Genomic DNA, 14,300 nt, shown 5'->3' on the forward strand with positions numbered 1-14,300 from the left:
CACATTTCTAGACCTAATCTGGGCCAGGATATTTGGATCCCCTTCATTTTTGCTCTAGGGATTTCGATCCTCCAATCCTTATTTTCTGGTGCGTTATGCCTGCCAAAGACAGATGGACAGCCACATGGGCCCTCACATTATTATAAATTTATTTGTGAAGCACTGTCTGTGGAATTGACACTGCAAAGTACAGAAAAACAGGTCTCCGCCCCGATGAACTTTCAATGCCATATTTGCCATAAAGTAGGAGCGGAAGGTGCCAGCAGGGAGAAATGGGAAGAATGTACATAAATTCTAGGGATATGGAACTAAGAAGTTCTGCCCAAGGGTTCAAAGAAAAGGGACCTTTAGGGAGGGAAGTGAGAGGCGATATCATGCAGGCCTTCTTGGGAGGCAGTTCCAGGTGTAAGAGGCAGGAAGGGAGTACTTGTTTGAGGGCGCAGGAGGCCTCGGGAGGCAGAGTGTGGTGAAACTGAAGGTCGGGGCCGGGGCTGTATCTGTGGGAAAGAGGAGGGAGGCGATGGAGGGCTTTGAAGGGCAGAATTGAGCTGTTTCTGCAGGATCTAGGAACAGACAAGAAGTTAATGGAGGGATTTAAAGAGATGTCACAGATTTTTAGCCTCCGGCTCACACATTTTGGTCTTCACGCAGGAAGGATGACCCCAGTGAATTATGCAGTAGCTCTTGACTTTAATGCCAGTAGCTTGCAACTTTAATAGCAGTAGCTCACAAAGTAGAATTTTTTTCTCACAAGATTGCAGCTTAGAGGGAACATTGGTTTGGAGGCCCCCTGCTTCAGGGTTATCAGAAAGCGGGGTGGGAAGGGAACTGTCCACTGGGGACTCCATTGTACCCCACAGAGACCAGCCCCCATAGAATTGATCCATGGGTATCAGGTGTTTGTTGAGGTAGAGGCACCAAATGTCCAGCATAGCATCTGGTGCTTCTAACACCCCCCCCCCACAAAGTTTCAAAAAGATTGGACCGGAGATCCAATTCTATGAGCCCCAAATGAAGGTGCTCCCATCCTCCATTATTTCCAATGGAGGGATTTAAAAGGAGCATGATCCGCTAAAATGTGATGGCCAGAATTCCCTTTGGAGTTCAATGGTGCTTGTCCCACCCTTGCTCCAGTCTGCAGATATTTCCTGAATCAAACCTGGGAACCCTAGTTTGGAAGATCAGAGGGAAAGTGGAGAAGGCTGCAAGGGGAGAGGTGACCAGAGCAGGAACGAAACTTTGGGCAGAGAGGAAGTACCTTTTTGTTTAATGTTGTCAAGGAAGGAGCCTCATGATCTGGCAAGAGACTGAAGATGGAAAGCAAAGGAGAGAAAAGAGGCAAAGATGAAGCCAAGGCCTCATGCTCATTCTACACAGATCGTTGTGGGTGATGTCAGGGAACGTGGATTTGGGAAGGGAGGAGGCCTCATTTATTATTAATTGAATTTCTGCACATGAGCAAATTCTTCGCCTTCAGGGCTTCTTTTGTAGCAGGAGCTCCTTTGCATATTAGGCCACACCTCTGTGATGTAGCCAGTCCTCCAAGAGCTTATAGGGCCTACTGTAAGCTCTTGGAGTTTTGGCTACATCAGGGGGGTTTGGCCTAATATGCAAAGGAGCTCCTGCTACAAAAAAAGCCGTGCTTGCCTTGATGTTCCAAGGAGTCCGTTCCATCCCACACTTCCTTTTTTTGTTTTCAGGTCATCGCTGATGGCAACTGCACAGAGTTGTCAGGCAAGGGATGTACAGAGATGGCTTGCCATTGCCTGCCTCTCTGTAGCAACACTGGACTTCCTTGGTGGTCTCCCATCTAAGAGCCAGATCGTGTAGCTTCTGAGATATGATGAGATGGAGCTAGCCTGGGCTGTCCAGGTCATGGCCCTCTCCCCACTAAAAAAAGCAAAGGCAGTCCCCTGTGCAAGCAAGCACCAGTCTCTGACTCTGGGGTGATGCCGCTTTCACAACATTTTCTTGGCAAACTTTTTACATTGTACTTTTTACAATGTTGCCATTGCCTTCCCCAGTCATCTACACTTCCCCCCCACCCCCAGCAAGCTGAGTACTCATTTTGTCCTTCTCAGAAAACGTGCACTTTTTGTTGCTGGGATCCAAGTTCTTTGGCAAGAGCATTGTTTGGAGGTTAAGATAAGAAAGGTTGAGACCGGAAGATATTGAGATACTCAGCAGCCTGATCGGCTCCTTTCACCCCTACTTGCCGGGGACCTCTAACATCTCCCCAGACACTGGGATGTCTCCTCTGCCAGACCCCACAGCCTCCCTCCCTTCCCTCCGAGGCGCCTAGTCCAAAGAAGTGCAAAGGCGGCGTTCTTTCTGTCTACTTTCTCTCTATTTAAAGATGGCTTGCCATTGCAACTTTGTCTGATGAAGTCTGCTCCGAGCAGACTTGTTACATTCGGAACAAAATGTAGTTGGTCTTAAAGATGCGCCCCCCCCCCCCCCCCCCCGTCTACTGCTTTGTTCTTTTCCCAGCGCCTCTTTCTTGGCGGGCTTTGCTCGGCTGGTCGCTGATTGGGTGCCGGCTGCAGAGTCTTTCGCTCGCAGGGAAACGCCCTCCTCGCTGCTTTGGGAAACACCGGAAGAACCGAAACCGATTCTGTTCTTCTCTCTCCCCCGCCCTGGCCATGGCGGCTGAAGGTCCCCTGAAGGAGCTCTGCGAGGAAGCCTCTTGCTCCATCTGCCTGGACTTCTTCAGGGACCCCGTCATGATCGCCGAGTGCGGCCACAACTTCTGCCGAGCCTGCCTGAACCGCAGCTGGGGGGAGGCGGGGGCCGCTGAGCCTTCCTGCCCCCAGTGCAGAGGAAAAGCTCAGCCAAGCAGCCTCCGCCCCAACCAGCAGCTGGCCAGCTTTGTCGAAATAGCTAAGAGATTCAGCCCTTCGGCAGGGAAGGGGGCGGAAGCGAAGGGGGGAGAAGGGGAAGGGGGCGTCTGCGAGAAGCACCGGGAGCCCCTGAAGTTTTTCTGCCGGGAGGACGAAGCCCCCCTCTGCGTGGTCTGCAGCAGATCCCAGGAGCACCGAGGTCACCAGGTGACTCCCCTGGAGAAGGAGGCTGCTGGAGAGAAGGAGGTAAGAAATCTCTGTGCCTCGTCAACGCGGAATTCCTGCTTTCCCTGGATAAGGAGCTAAGCCACTGCCTCCTTTGGTGGGAGGGGGGAGCCCTCAGCTGAGGAGTTAGCGCATTTGCAAACTGTGACAGAGTTCAGAGATATGGGGTGGTAAATAAGACAAATGCAGTTCTTTTGGTTTTTGGCACCAGAGAGGCGTGGCTGCTAGAACGGAAAGAATTTGCCAGAAGCACCAGGAGCCGCTGAAGCTCTTCTGCAAGGACCATGAAGCCCCCATCTGCGTGGTCTGTGAGCAGTCCCGGGAGCACCAATATCACGACATCGTTCCCGTGGAGGAGGCTGCCCAAGAGTACAAGGTAGGAAGACTACCAGATGGATCATGGTGGGGGAAGTGTTTGGATCCTCCCCAGCTGAACTCCTGGGTGTCCTACAAAACTTTTTCATAGAGCTACTTTTGGGCTTTGGGTCCAGAACGGGAGCAAGAAGATCTGTCTTTGCTAATACACACACACACACAGATATATACACACTGTGGCTAACAGCCACTGATGGACCTCTGCTCCATATTTTTATCTAACCCCCTCTTGAAGGTGGCTATGCTTGAGGCCGCTACCACCTCCTGTGGCAGTGAATTCCACATGTTAATCACCCTTTGGGTGAAGAAGGAATTCCTTTTATCCGTTTTAACCTGTCTGCTCAGCAATTTCATCGAATGCTCATGAGTTCTTGTATTGTGAGAAAGGGAAAAAAGTACTTCTTTCTCTACTTTCTCCATCCCATGCATAATCTTATAAACCTCTATCATGTCTCCTCGCAGTCGACATTTCTCCAAGCTAAAGAGCCCCAAGAGTTTTAACTTTTCTTCATAGGGAAAGTGTTCCAACCCTTTAATCATTCTAGTTGCCTTTTCTGCACTTTTTCCAGTAGGAGGTTTTAACTGGTTTTTTTCCCCTTTACACTATCTTTTCCATTAATTAAAAATGCTTCTGTGGAGTTGCTGTTATCCCTCTGGCCAGGGTTAGCGTGGGACTCAGGGTTAGCATTGGACATAGGACATCCTGCATGTATGTCTAGATTGGTCTTTGATAGCAGTTTTCTTTATTAAGTTTTATTAGTAATAAATCCCATTTTGAGGAAAATACAATGGGTGCTAGAAATTTGCTGTGGATGAGTGTCATGTGGGGTCTGGGAAGGGAAAGACAGAGGGAGTCAAGGTATGTTGAGAAGACAACTGATGGGAAGGGAAATGGAGAAAATGTGGGATAGTTAGCAGAGGAGGGTCGCTTGAGAAAGAAGGTATGGGGGCAAAAGAGAAGGATTGCTTTCCATCTCCTCATCCCTCTCTGCAGCCTCTACCTAGGAAAAGTACATTTTTTCTCTGTGGTGGGGAGAACCAAAGCAGCTTGCATCATTCTCCTCTTCCCCTTTTGATCTGCACAACAACCCTGTGAGGCAGGTTAGACTAAAAATATGCGATTAGTCCAAAATCGCCCAGTCAGCTTCCACAGCAAGAATCAGGGTCTGATAGACCTCTGAAGTGTCAACTGCCACATCATGCTGGCTGTTGTGTGTGTGTGTGTGGGGGGGGGTGACCTCAGCAGAGTGTACTATTTTCTCCATTGAAGAAGAAGAAGAAGAAAAAGATATTGGATTTATATCCCGCCCTCCACTCCAAAGAGTCTCAGAATGGCTCACAATCTCCTTTACCTTCCTCCTCCATTGGAATCGAGAACAGTTGTAATTCTGAGGGATCTCCAGGTCTCACCTGGAGATTGACAAAAAATGTTCCCCAGGAGGAAATACCTGGTTTGGAGGATGGAGTCTATGGCATGGTACGTCTGAGTTCCCACTCCTCCACAAATTCCACCCACTCCAGGCTTCATCCCTCAGATCTTCAGAAATTTCCCAACCTGGAGTTATCAGCCCTCTGTCCTTCCCAGCCAACAATCAACCTACCTTTATCTGCTCTTCTGATTTCACCTTTCCATCTCTTCCCCCTCCTTGCAGTCTCTGCCTAGGAAAAGGACAGTCTTTCTCTGCAGTGGGAAGAACCAAAGCAGCTTACATCATTCTCCTCTTCCCCTTTGATCAGCTCAACAACCCTGTGAGGTAGGTTAGGCTGAAAGTATGTGGGTGGTCCAAAATCACCCAGTCAGCTTCCACAGTAGAAACCTGGGTCTGGCAGACCCTGCTCTGAAACGCTGACTGCCACATCATAGTGGCCAGAACTAGTTAAGTCAAGCTTGTCCAACCTGTGGCCCAGGATGACTTTGAATGCGGCCCCAGCACAAATGACATAAACTCTCTTAAAACAGCACCTGGAACTGTGTGCTGCAGTGGTGGCAGATCCTGGAACTGAGGCTACATCTGGTTTTTCCCCCTGCTTGCTTCCCCCCCTCCTACCACCAGAGGGGGCACTAAAGCTGACTCAGAGTACATGTGTGTGAATGCTCTTCCCTTGCTCCTGGGTGCTCTCCAGCTCTTCTTTCTTTCTGCTGAGGTTCCTCTGGATCTCCCACCCAGGACAAAGAGCTCTCAGCTGTGCTCTGGAGGTATCAGGGGTGGCTGTGGGCCCCTCTCTGGGAAAGTTGGAAGAAGAAGATAGAAGATATTGGATTTATATCCCGCCCTCCACTCCGAAGAGTCTCAGAGCGGCTCACAATCTCCTTTACCTTCCTCCCCCACAACAGACACCCTGTGAGGTGGGTGGGGCTGGAGAGGGCTCTCACAGCAGCTGCCCTTTCAAGGACAACCTCTGCCAGAGCTATGGCTGACCCAAGACCATGCTAGCAGGTGCAAGTGGAGGAGTGGGGAATCAAACCCCGTTCTCCCAGATAATACTTAACCACTACACCAAACTGGCTCTCCGGGAAGTTGGGAAGTAGCACAGCCAGCCTCCCAAGCTCCTGGACGGGCTTGTGGCGTGGGGTGGGAGTTTTCTCTGTCAGAGGGCTGCTGGCCCCCTCTGTGAACATTGGAGGTGGGGTTTGTGTGGTGGAGCTGGGCTTGCTGTCCTCAAAATGGAGATGGCTCCACTGCCTTGGGTGGATTCTGTTGCATTTTCCCTCCATCTCTTTTCTGTGGGAGTTCCAGAATCCCCTTACCCTTCTCTGTAACTGTGCCTGGAAAAGAGACACACAGTCCCTGGAGAGAGAGGTTTAAAAAAAAGCGTGTAGAAAAAACAGGACTCTTGCTTTAAAAACAAATCAATGACTTTCCCCCTTTTTTTTTGCTCCTGACAGTGAGTCTTCTGCACTTGGGATGGCTTTACAAGCAGGCCTGTGTATGTCAGCAGAAAGCCAGCTTCAGTTGGGAAGCAGGGGCCAGTGCGAAAAAGAAAAAAAATCTGCCTACTCCCTTCCCCCTCTTCTGTTCCAAGCTTCTGAAGGAGGGCACTGAGAGGAAACAATGATTTCCCTTCCCCCTCTGTCAGAAATTTAGAGGCATGGTTTGGGAGCAGAGCAAAACAAACGTCTCTTCCACCCAACCCTGTAGCAACCAAGGGTCCTGGCCACCTAGCAGTTTTTAGAGGCCCCCTCTGCAGCCTCAGTTCCCCCAGCCCTTCATTTATATCACCTGTCGATGCTAAGCAGACTGAATTCTTGATTATATTGGGCTGAGACAGGCTGCAGGGAGGATGACAAATCAGGAAGAAGGAGGAGCGGAGCCTGAGTCCCTCACAGACTGCCTCACACCTTCAATTGGGCAGTGTGCTCCTCCCTTTCCTCCTGCTAACCAAAGTGTCCACTGATACTTTGTGTAAGGAGCCCACCCTCACCTATCTGAAGGAAACAAACGCAGTGCCGAGAGAAGCATGCAGCTACAGAATTTCGGATGAGGCAAAGGAAACCCCCAAACCCCTATTTTCTCTGGAAAGCAAAGGACATTTAAAGGCATGGTTCCTGCTTTCAGCCCTGGGCCATCTGCAGCAGAACTTGGAAGCAGAAAGGGTATTAATCCCCTATGTTTCTGGGAGGGGTGGGATGATCTTCTTTACTGATCCCCCCCTTCCTACAGTGGCCTGGTCTGGGCCACTAGTTTTACGTTGCCCTCTTTTCTTTTATAATTTTTTTTAATTAAGTTTTATTACCTAGATATGTACCGTATATTTTCTATATCAGTGATCACAAACTTGGGACCTGCTTGATGATTTTTAAAAACCCTCCGAATGGGGCGGCGCATAATTAGGATTATTATGCAAGAGCTTTTCTGCTTATATCCGGTGGCGGATATCACGAAAATTATGCACGGACCTTCTTTGGCTCATCATCAGCTGTCATTAGTATTTGTGTATTTTATGTGCAGCCCAAGACCATTCTTCTTCTTCCAATGTGGCCCAGGGAAGCCAAAAGGCTGGACACCCCTGAGTTAAGTCATGCCAGCCTGATGGCATCAAGTGACACAGAGGGTAGGAAACCTCTAGATGGAGGCTGAAGGTCTCCTACTATCACAACTCAACTCCAGACAACAAATCTCTTTCCCACTGGAGAATATAACATCTTTGGTGGATGGACTGGGGCCTCTCCGTTCCCCAAAGTCTGGCTTCCATAGATTCCACCACAAAATCTCCAGAAATTTCCCAGCTTGGAGCTGGCAACCTTAGTCAGGACTGGCCCCAATGAGTTCTCCCTCAAAGGCCAAAATAGGCCTGGAAATAGGCCTCCTCTCCCTGCCTTTTACTGACAGAACCAAGCTTTGTTGTTGGGTTGCCAGGCCCAACTCAGAAAATATCGGGGGACTTCAGGGGTGGAGCCAGGAGACTTTCCATTTCCCCCCCAAAATAAATAAAAATGCAGCAGTGCAGTTCCCCTGAGTACAGTCTTAATTTCCTCATCCCTTAGCAGCTGGCAGTACTTTCACTAAATGAAAGTGAACACACACACACTCACAAAGCAGGCAGAATAACACAGATCTTCTTCGTGGTCTCTGTGCATCACACCCATGGGAGAAAGCGCGCCTGCGCTGATCCAATCGGTACTTAACAAGCCAAAGGATTTTCGCGCTCAGCTCCAGTGGGCATGCGCAAGAACCCCACCACGCATGCTCACAGAGTGGGCGCGGACATCCCGTCAGTTCTCTTCTGACCGCCGCGCTGATCAGTTGATCTCCTCGCTCCGGCTGGTACTTTTATTTACTTCACCTTTTAAATAGCCACTTCTAATCTCATGTTACCTCAAAAGCAAATAATAACAAACCTAGTGAGATGAAGAAAAGTCGAAAACTTTATTCTCTTCAGCCCTTCGGATTCCCCCCCCCCTTTTTTCCCCTTCCCCATTATGGAAAAGCAATGGAGGCGGGCTCTCTTGCCGACTCAAGTGCTGGGATCAAATTTCCCCTCCTGATTCGTTTCCTCCGCTCCTCTCCCTGCCCAGAGGGACTCACAGCATAGATCTTCACCAATCCTCCAGACTAACGAGGAAAAAGCCAGCAATGTGCCTGTTCAAACTGCTTGCGTCGTCTCCCTAACTGATTCAATGGACTTCGATGTCTTCCAGCCTGGACAACACACGGCCCAACTCGCTATGTTGGTGCCGGAGCCCACTGAGAGCAAGACAAACTCTCGTGGCTCTTCCCTTTCCGACGCCGACCGCTCTGACCTACGAGCATTCTCGGCATCAAAGTCGGAGTCCTCACTACCTTTCAGCAACTGCTGTGGGGAAGACAAGTGATTTGAGGTGGAAGCAGGCATGGCAAACATGACTTCTATCATCATACGCCACTTGCCCACTGAAGGATCGGCATCGGAAGGATCAGCGTCGGAATCATCGCTTCTGTCTGACATTGCTGACTGAGCCCCCCGACGCTCAGCTTATTCCCGAGCCGAGTGCTTCCGTGCTCCAGTTCATAGCGCAAACGCACCTCCCATCGATACTTGTGGCTCCCAGCGCCAATGCCCTCTGCTTGGCCAGTCTCGTGGGCACTGGAGCCAAAGCGCTCCCCCATACCGACGTTCAACCTCGAGGGCAGAGGCTCATCGGCAGCGATGATGCTGACCCCCCCCCCTTTTCTCGTTTTCACATGGGTTCTTTCTAGTCTTATAAAGACAGACTGCAGGAGGCACACTCCGCGTCCCAGCAGCTTTTTGTTGCTCTTGTTCTTAGGTACTGGATGCTTTATCATCCATCATACTACTGTTGGCAACAACGACCTGGCTGCTCTATTATTGGATCAATGCTAGAAGAAGCATCTGCACAACCCTCCAGAGCAGACTCACATTGCTCTGCCATCAGCACCGAATATCAGCATCTCTAGCCATCCCGTGGCTGTTTTGATGCAGATCAAGCCTTGCCTACCTCCACCCTGTTTCTTTACCCTGAGCTTTATGGTCTCTGCCTTCACCATCAGATGACCCTAATTCCTATGGCAACTGCATGAAAGCATTAGACTATACCCTGACGCTTTCTCCTATCAACTTCAACCCTCGACCACTGCAATGGTGTTTAACATCATTTCACTTGGCATTTGCTGTTTTAGCACCCACCAACCCCCCCTCTAGCAGTAGTGCCATAAAGGAGTAAGAAGTTCGAACTACACCGATCCTTCCTCCAAGTTCCTCTCCTTGGCCGGATCATACGTGTACGATACATGAACTGGGGACCGAACTCTCTCTTTCTAGCCCCCCCTTTTTGTGGGGGGGGGAGGGAAATTAACACCTTGGGCAAGACATGTTATTCAGTTGGTACCCTGGCGTTTAGACCCTCCGTTGCTCCACTCACACCAGTTTCTGGCAGTTTATGTTAGAGCAACAACTCTCAGAAGCACTGCCTCCCCCACCCCCAGTATGTTCAGCATTCTGCTGTCAAACTAATTCAAAGGGGGCATGCTCTTGTCCTCACAACAACTCATCATTTGTAGTTGTTATTCCTGGATGCCAATCATGTCTTCGCTCTGCTGCCTCAGTTGGGTATTAATAATAATAATAATAATAATATTTTATTTTTATATCCCGCCCTCCCCGCCAGGCGGGCTCAGGGCGGCTAACAGACATGGGGATCCCATGATTCACATAAAACAACATAAACAGTTTTAAATATATCAGTCACAAATAAATTATTTAAAATAGTTAAAATATATAAAATGGTGCTAAAATACTGTATCATAATGTACGCAAGATGGCTAGATGTCCATTCGTTGGATTAATCAAGTTCTATCTCAAAAGCCAGCTGGAAAAGAAATGTATTAGAACATATACTAAAGTTTTCCTGCTCAAGACAGTTGTTGTCCACTCTACTGCAGATACTATTTGGCATGAGATGCTCAGGAGTATCACAATGCCCTGCAATCTGGGTCTGCCTCCAGGTTCTATGCCATCCGGAACACAGCCCAGAACAAACTACAATCCTAGCACCAACCATCTGAACTCTACTAGAAGCAGGGTTCTGCCTCAGTACTAACCAACACCCTTTCTCTCTTACCTGAGAGAATGTAGTGCAGCTGCATCGGCTAACTGCCGGTTGAAGGCTCATATTAATACCAACTGTCCTTCTGGCAGAAGTCCCGTTATTCCTGTTCAGGGACTAAGCTCTTCTACCCTTCCCTTTCAGCACTTCATGGTATCAAAAACAGGACTGGGAGGCCTCTGCCTCATCAGGATCCACAGAGCACTAGATGAAGAAGATGATATTGGATTTATATCCCGCCCTCCACTCCGAAGAGTCTCAGAGCGGCTCACACTCTCCTTTCCCTTCCTCCCCCACAACAGACACCCTGTGAGGTGGGTGGGGCTGGAGAGGGCTCTCACAGCAGCTGCCCTTTCAAGGACAACCTCTGCCAGAGCTATGGCTGACCCAAGGCCATGCTAGCAGGTGCAAGTGGAGGAGTGGGGAATCAAACCCGATTCTCCCAGATAAGAGTCCACACACTTAACCACTACATCAAACTGACTCTCCAATTGACACTAGTACTCGTCCCTCTAGTACAGTTTTAGCAGGACTGCCCTGCATGATATGCTCCTGCCAACTAATGTGAAGTAGGGATTGGCACCCCTAATTTACTGGGTGTGTATTCCCACTACATTTCAGTTGGACCACTTCACTTCCATTGGGCACTTGAATTCATCATGCATCCCTCTCAAACTATAACTCTCAGCCTGCTCTGCTTCCTAGGTTTAACCACACTCCTGTAACTGTTGGTTGCTAACTCCAAACAGAAAGAAAGAAAGAAGAAAGAAAGAAAGAGAGAGAGAGAGAGAAAAAGAAAGAAAGAAAGACATCTAAAATCCTTTAAACATGGCCCAGTCCACAGGGACAACTATGAATGCTAGCCTGTGGGGTCCACACACATGCACACATCATACGGGGAGTGCAGAACTTTCTCTTTTGCACATGTGTCCCGAACATGGTAAGAACACACAGTTTTCCATGTCTATCCTCGCTGGGCCTTATGGCCTCAACCACCTCGGTCCGGGTGCTTACCAGCCTCCTCATGCATGTCCTACATTTCTGGAGTTCTGGTGCCTCAGATCTCTCTGACTCTTCAGAGACCCCCTGTTGCTCCACCTCTCCCTACTGCCCGAACCATGGGATTGGTGCATAATGTTTTTCTTTCTGTTTTTCGGGACATCTCTCCAACTCCCTATCCTTCCTTTTGGATCATTACAAACCAGTCTCTGGTTCTGGAAGATGCACATGAATGATCCCATGTCAAGAGCTTACCAGCCCTGACCTGGATAGCCCAGGCGAACCTGATTTCATCGGATCTCAGAAGCTAAGCAGGGCCAACCCTGTCAAGTGCTTGGATGGGAGACCTCCTTGGAATACTGGGAACAGGAGGCAGGGACAGGCTGTATCAAGTCACTTATAACCCGACCATGCCAACTACCACATCATTTTCTGGGAACGCTGGCGATAAGATCCACTACACACTTCCCTCAGCTATCACTTGCAGAGAGGTCTGTGTTCACCCTTGCATAAATGCCTCATCCCGCATCTTATAGCTGTCACAGATGGACTATTGCCAGGATGCTTATACCCTAGTACTGGGAATGTCGACAGACGGTATGGACTTCCACTCTTCCCACAGGTCATCTGCCCACTTGCGGACCTGAACATACAGGCGATTTCTTGAATCTGCAGGGCGTCATCCCCTCACGTTGAGAGGTTTTTCTCCACCCTCTGTTATGCCTCTGGGGTCACTCACCAATCGACAGCATCTGGGTAAGATAGGAAACATCGGCAGTTCTACCCCAGAGCAGGAGTGGATACCAGATCTTGTCTCCTTTCCTGCGACGCAGCCAATACCTCTACGTGTTCCCATGTGCACCTTGAAATTCCAGGGTAGCCAACAAACTCTGAAGCCATGCCCTCACTGCTCTAGGGCATAACTATGATGGCTTTGCCATCGCTACTTTCCTCTTCTGCGTCATCTCGTCCCAGAGACTCCCCCTACTTTTCTTCCAAATATGGAACATCCTATTGGCATAATTGTGGGCTGCAGCCTCAACTCCTCTTGGGTTGGACAGCCTCCTGGCCGTCTTGGCACACTGTACCTCCATTGATGGGTACCGGTCATCCTCACACTCTCCTATTACTCACTTCCTAAAGGCCACCTCGGCTCTCATCTTTATGCCAAATGACCACTCCGCCTTGGCATCTGCCTTTCTCTTATCAATCCTGCCAGGGAACCTCTCCAAACCCCTGGCTACTGGTTCCATTCATTTCTTGTCATAGGGAGCAGCGTTATTGAGGGCTGTCTCTCTCACTGGTTGGATAGCTGGACTACTGGCTCTATGTTATGATACCCTTTGTTTTCATGATGAGAATATACTTCTTCCCCACTCTCCAGCGGTATTCTTTTCTTGGAAATAGAGTCTGAATTCCCTTTGTAACTCTGACATCTCTTTTGCAAACACTCTTTTTGTGGGTTGGCAAATAAAGAAAGTCTCCTTTCTTTGGATAACAAAAGGGTCCTCCTTTTGTGTTCTTCATTCAACTCTAGAAACAATACTAACTTGTTCTTCTCCACAGTTTCTTCCAAGCTAAACTGTAAGATCTCAGAGACTTCCCGGAGGCCTAACAGGACATCCTGAGCTCTACTGTCCCTTACCATGGGTTGCCTCTTTACCTGCCTTGAGGTCCCTCAACTAGGGCCTTAGCCATGTCTCTGCTGCATCAGGTGATCCACAGAGGTCTATACAGCAGATCTACAGAGCTACGATCTAGGCCAGTCAGCAAGCTGCTATGCCTCTACTGTCTATCTACACTTGTGTTTTTCCTAGTGTGCAATGTGCTTCTGCTGTCTGCTGTGTCTGAATGACCTCCAGCACCCTCCTCCAGACATAGGCCTAGCTTGCTAATCTCCCATGGGTGTGATGCACAGAGACCACGAAGAAGATAAACAGGTTGCTTACCTGTAACTGATGATCTTCGAGTGGTCATCTGTGCATTCACACCACCCACCCTCCTTCCCCACTGCTGTCGGTCCTTCGGCACTCTTTAGGATCATACAGCGGTCAGAAGGAACTGACGGGATGTCCGCGCCCACTCTGTGAGCATGCGTGGTGGGGTTCTTGCGCATGCCCACTGGAGCTGAGCGCGAAAATCCTTTGGCTTGTTAAGTACCGATCGGATCAGCGCAGGCGCGCTTTCTCCCATGGGTGTGAATGCACAGATGACCACTCGAAGATCATCAGTTACAGGTAAGCAACCTGTTTTTCAAAAGCACACACTTTTGTGATCTCACTGGGGTAATTTACTCATTGATGAATGTAACCATCTTTTGTATTTCAACCACCTTCTTCAGACTAACATGAAAATGAAAGCAGAGCAGCCTAGGGGATGAAGTTTTCCTCCAAACAATCAGAGGGACCTGTTCTTGCTTCTCTTCCTTTTACACACTCACCAGGAAGACCCAGGTGGCTCTGCCTACTCACCCCACCCCTTAAGTTTTCCTCTTGGTCCAAGTATCCCAAGTTCACCTGCCCTGCTTTGTCACACTAATTATCTCCAACAACAGGCACTGAAGGGAAAGCAAAGACAGCTTCTGCAGTGGCTCAGTCTTAAACACAGGAGTCTGTATTCTCTGTCTCTCTTTTTTGCTCTCTTTCCCCCTCTCTCTCTGTAGACCTAGAATAAAATGGATCGGGGTTTTTTTGTCTATGTCTCTCTGGCTGTTTGGTTCCCCAGAGGAGGAGGGGAAGGAGTCCTCAGCTGTGGCTGTTTCCCTCCCTCAGCCAATCAATCGAGCAAAGGCTTTCTTTCTCTCCTCTGCGAAGCAG

The 14,300-nt window shown here is 49.3% G+C and overlaps 1 protein-coding gene across 3 annotated transcripts in view; it reads left to right on the forward strand.

Moving 5' to 3' along the window:
• Positions 1–2,616: 2,616 nt before the first annotated feature.
• LOC132572179 (E3 ubiquitin-protein ligase TRIM11-like) overlaps positions 2,617–14,300 on the forward strand; it is a 69,102-nt gene continuing 57,418 nt past the window's right edge. The window contains exons 1-2 of one of the 3 annotated variants that reach the window (XM_060238986.1): positions 2,617–3,086; positions 3,277–3,441. In XM_060238986.1, coding sequence (XP_060094969.1) covers positions 2,643–3,086; positions 3,277–3,441 — 609 coding nt within the window. In that variant the 5' untranslated portion in view covers positions 2,617–2,642. The remainder of the gene's footprint in view (positions 3,087–3,276; positions 3,442–14,300) is intronic. The other 2 variants (XM_060238987.1, XM_060238985.1) reach the window with 2 other exon arrangements.

The sequence above is a fragment of the Heteronotia binoei genome, chromosome 5 (assembly GCF_032191835.1).
Source record: "Heteronotia binoei isolate CCM8104 ecotype False Entrance Well chromosome 5, APGP_CSIRO_Hbin_v1, whole genome shotgun sequence".
In the NCBI taxonomy this organism is placed as follows: Eukaryota; Metazoa; Chordata; class Lepidosauria; order Squamata; family Gekkonidae; genus Heteronotia; species Heteronotia binoei.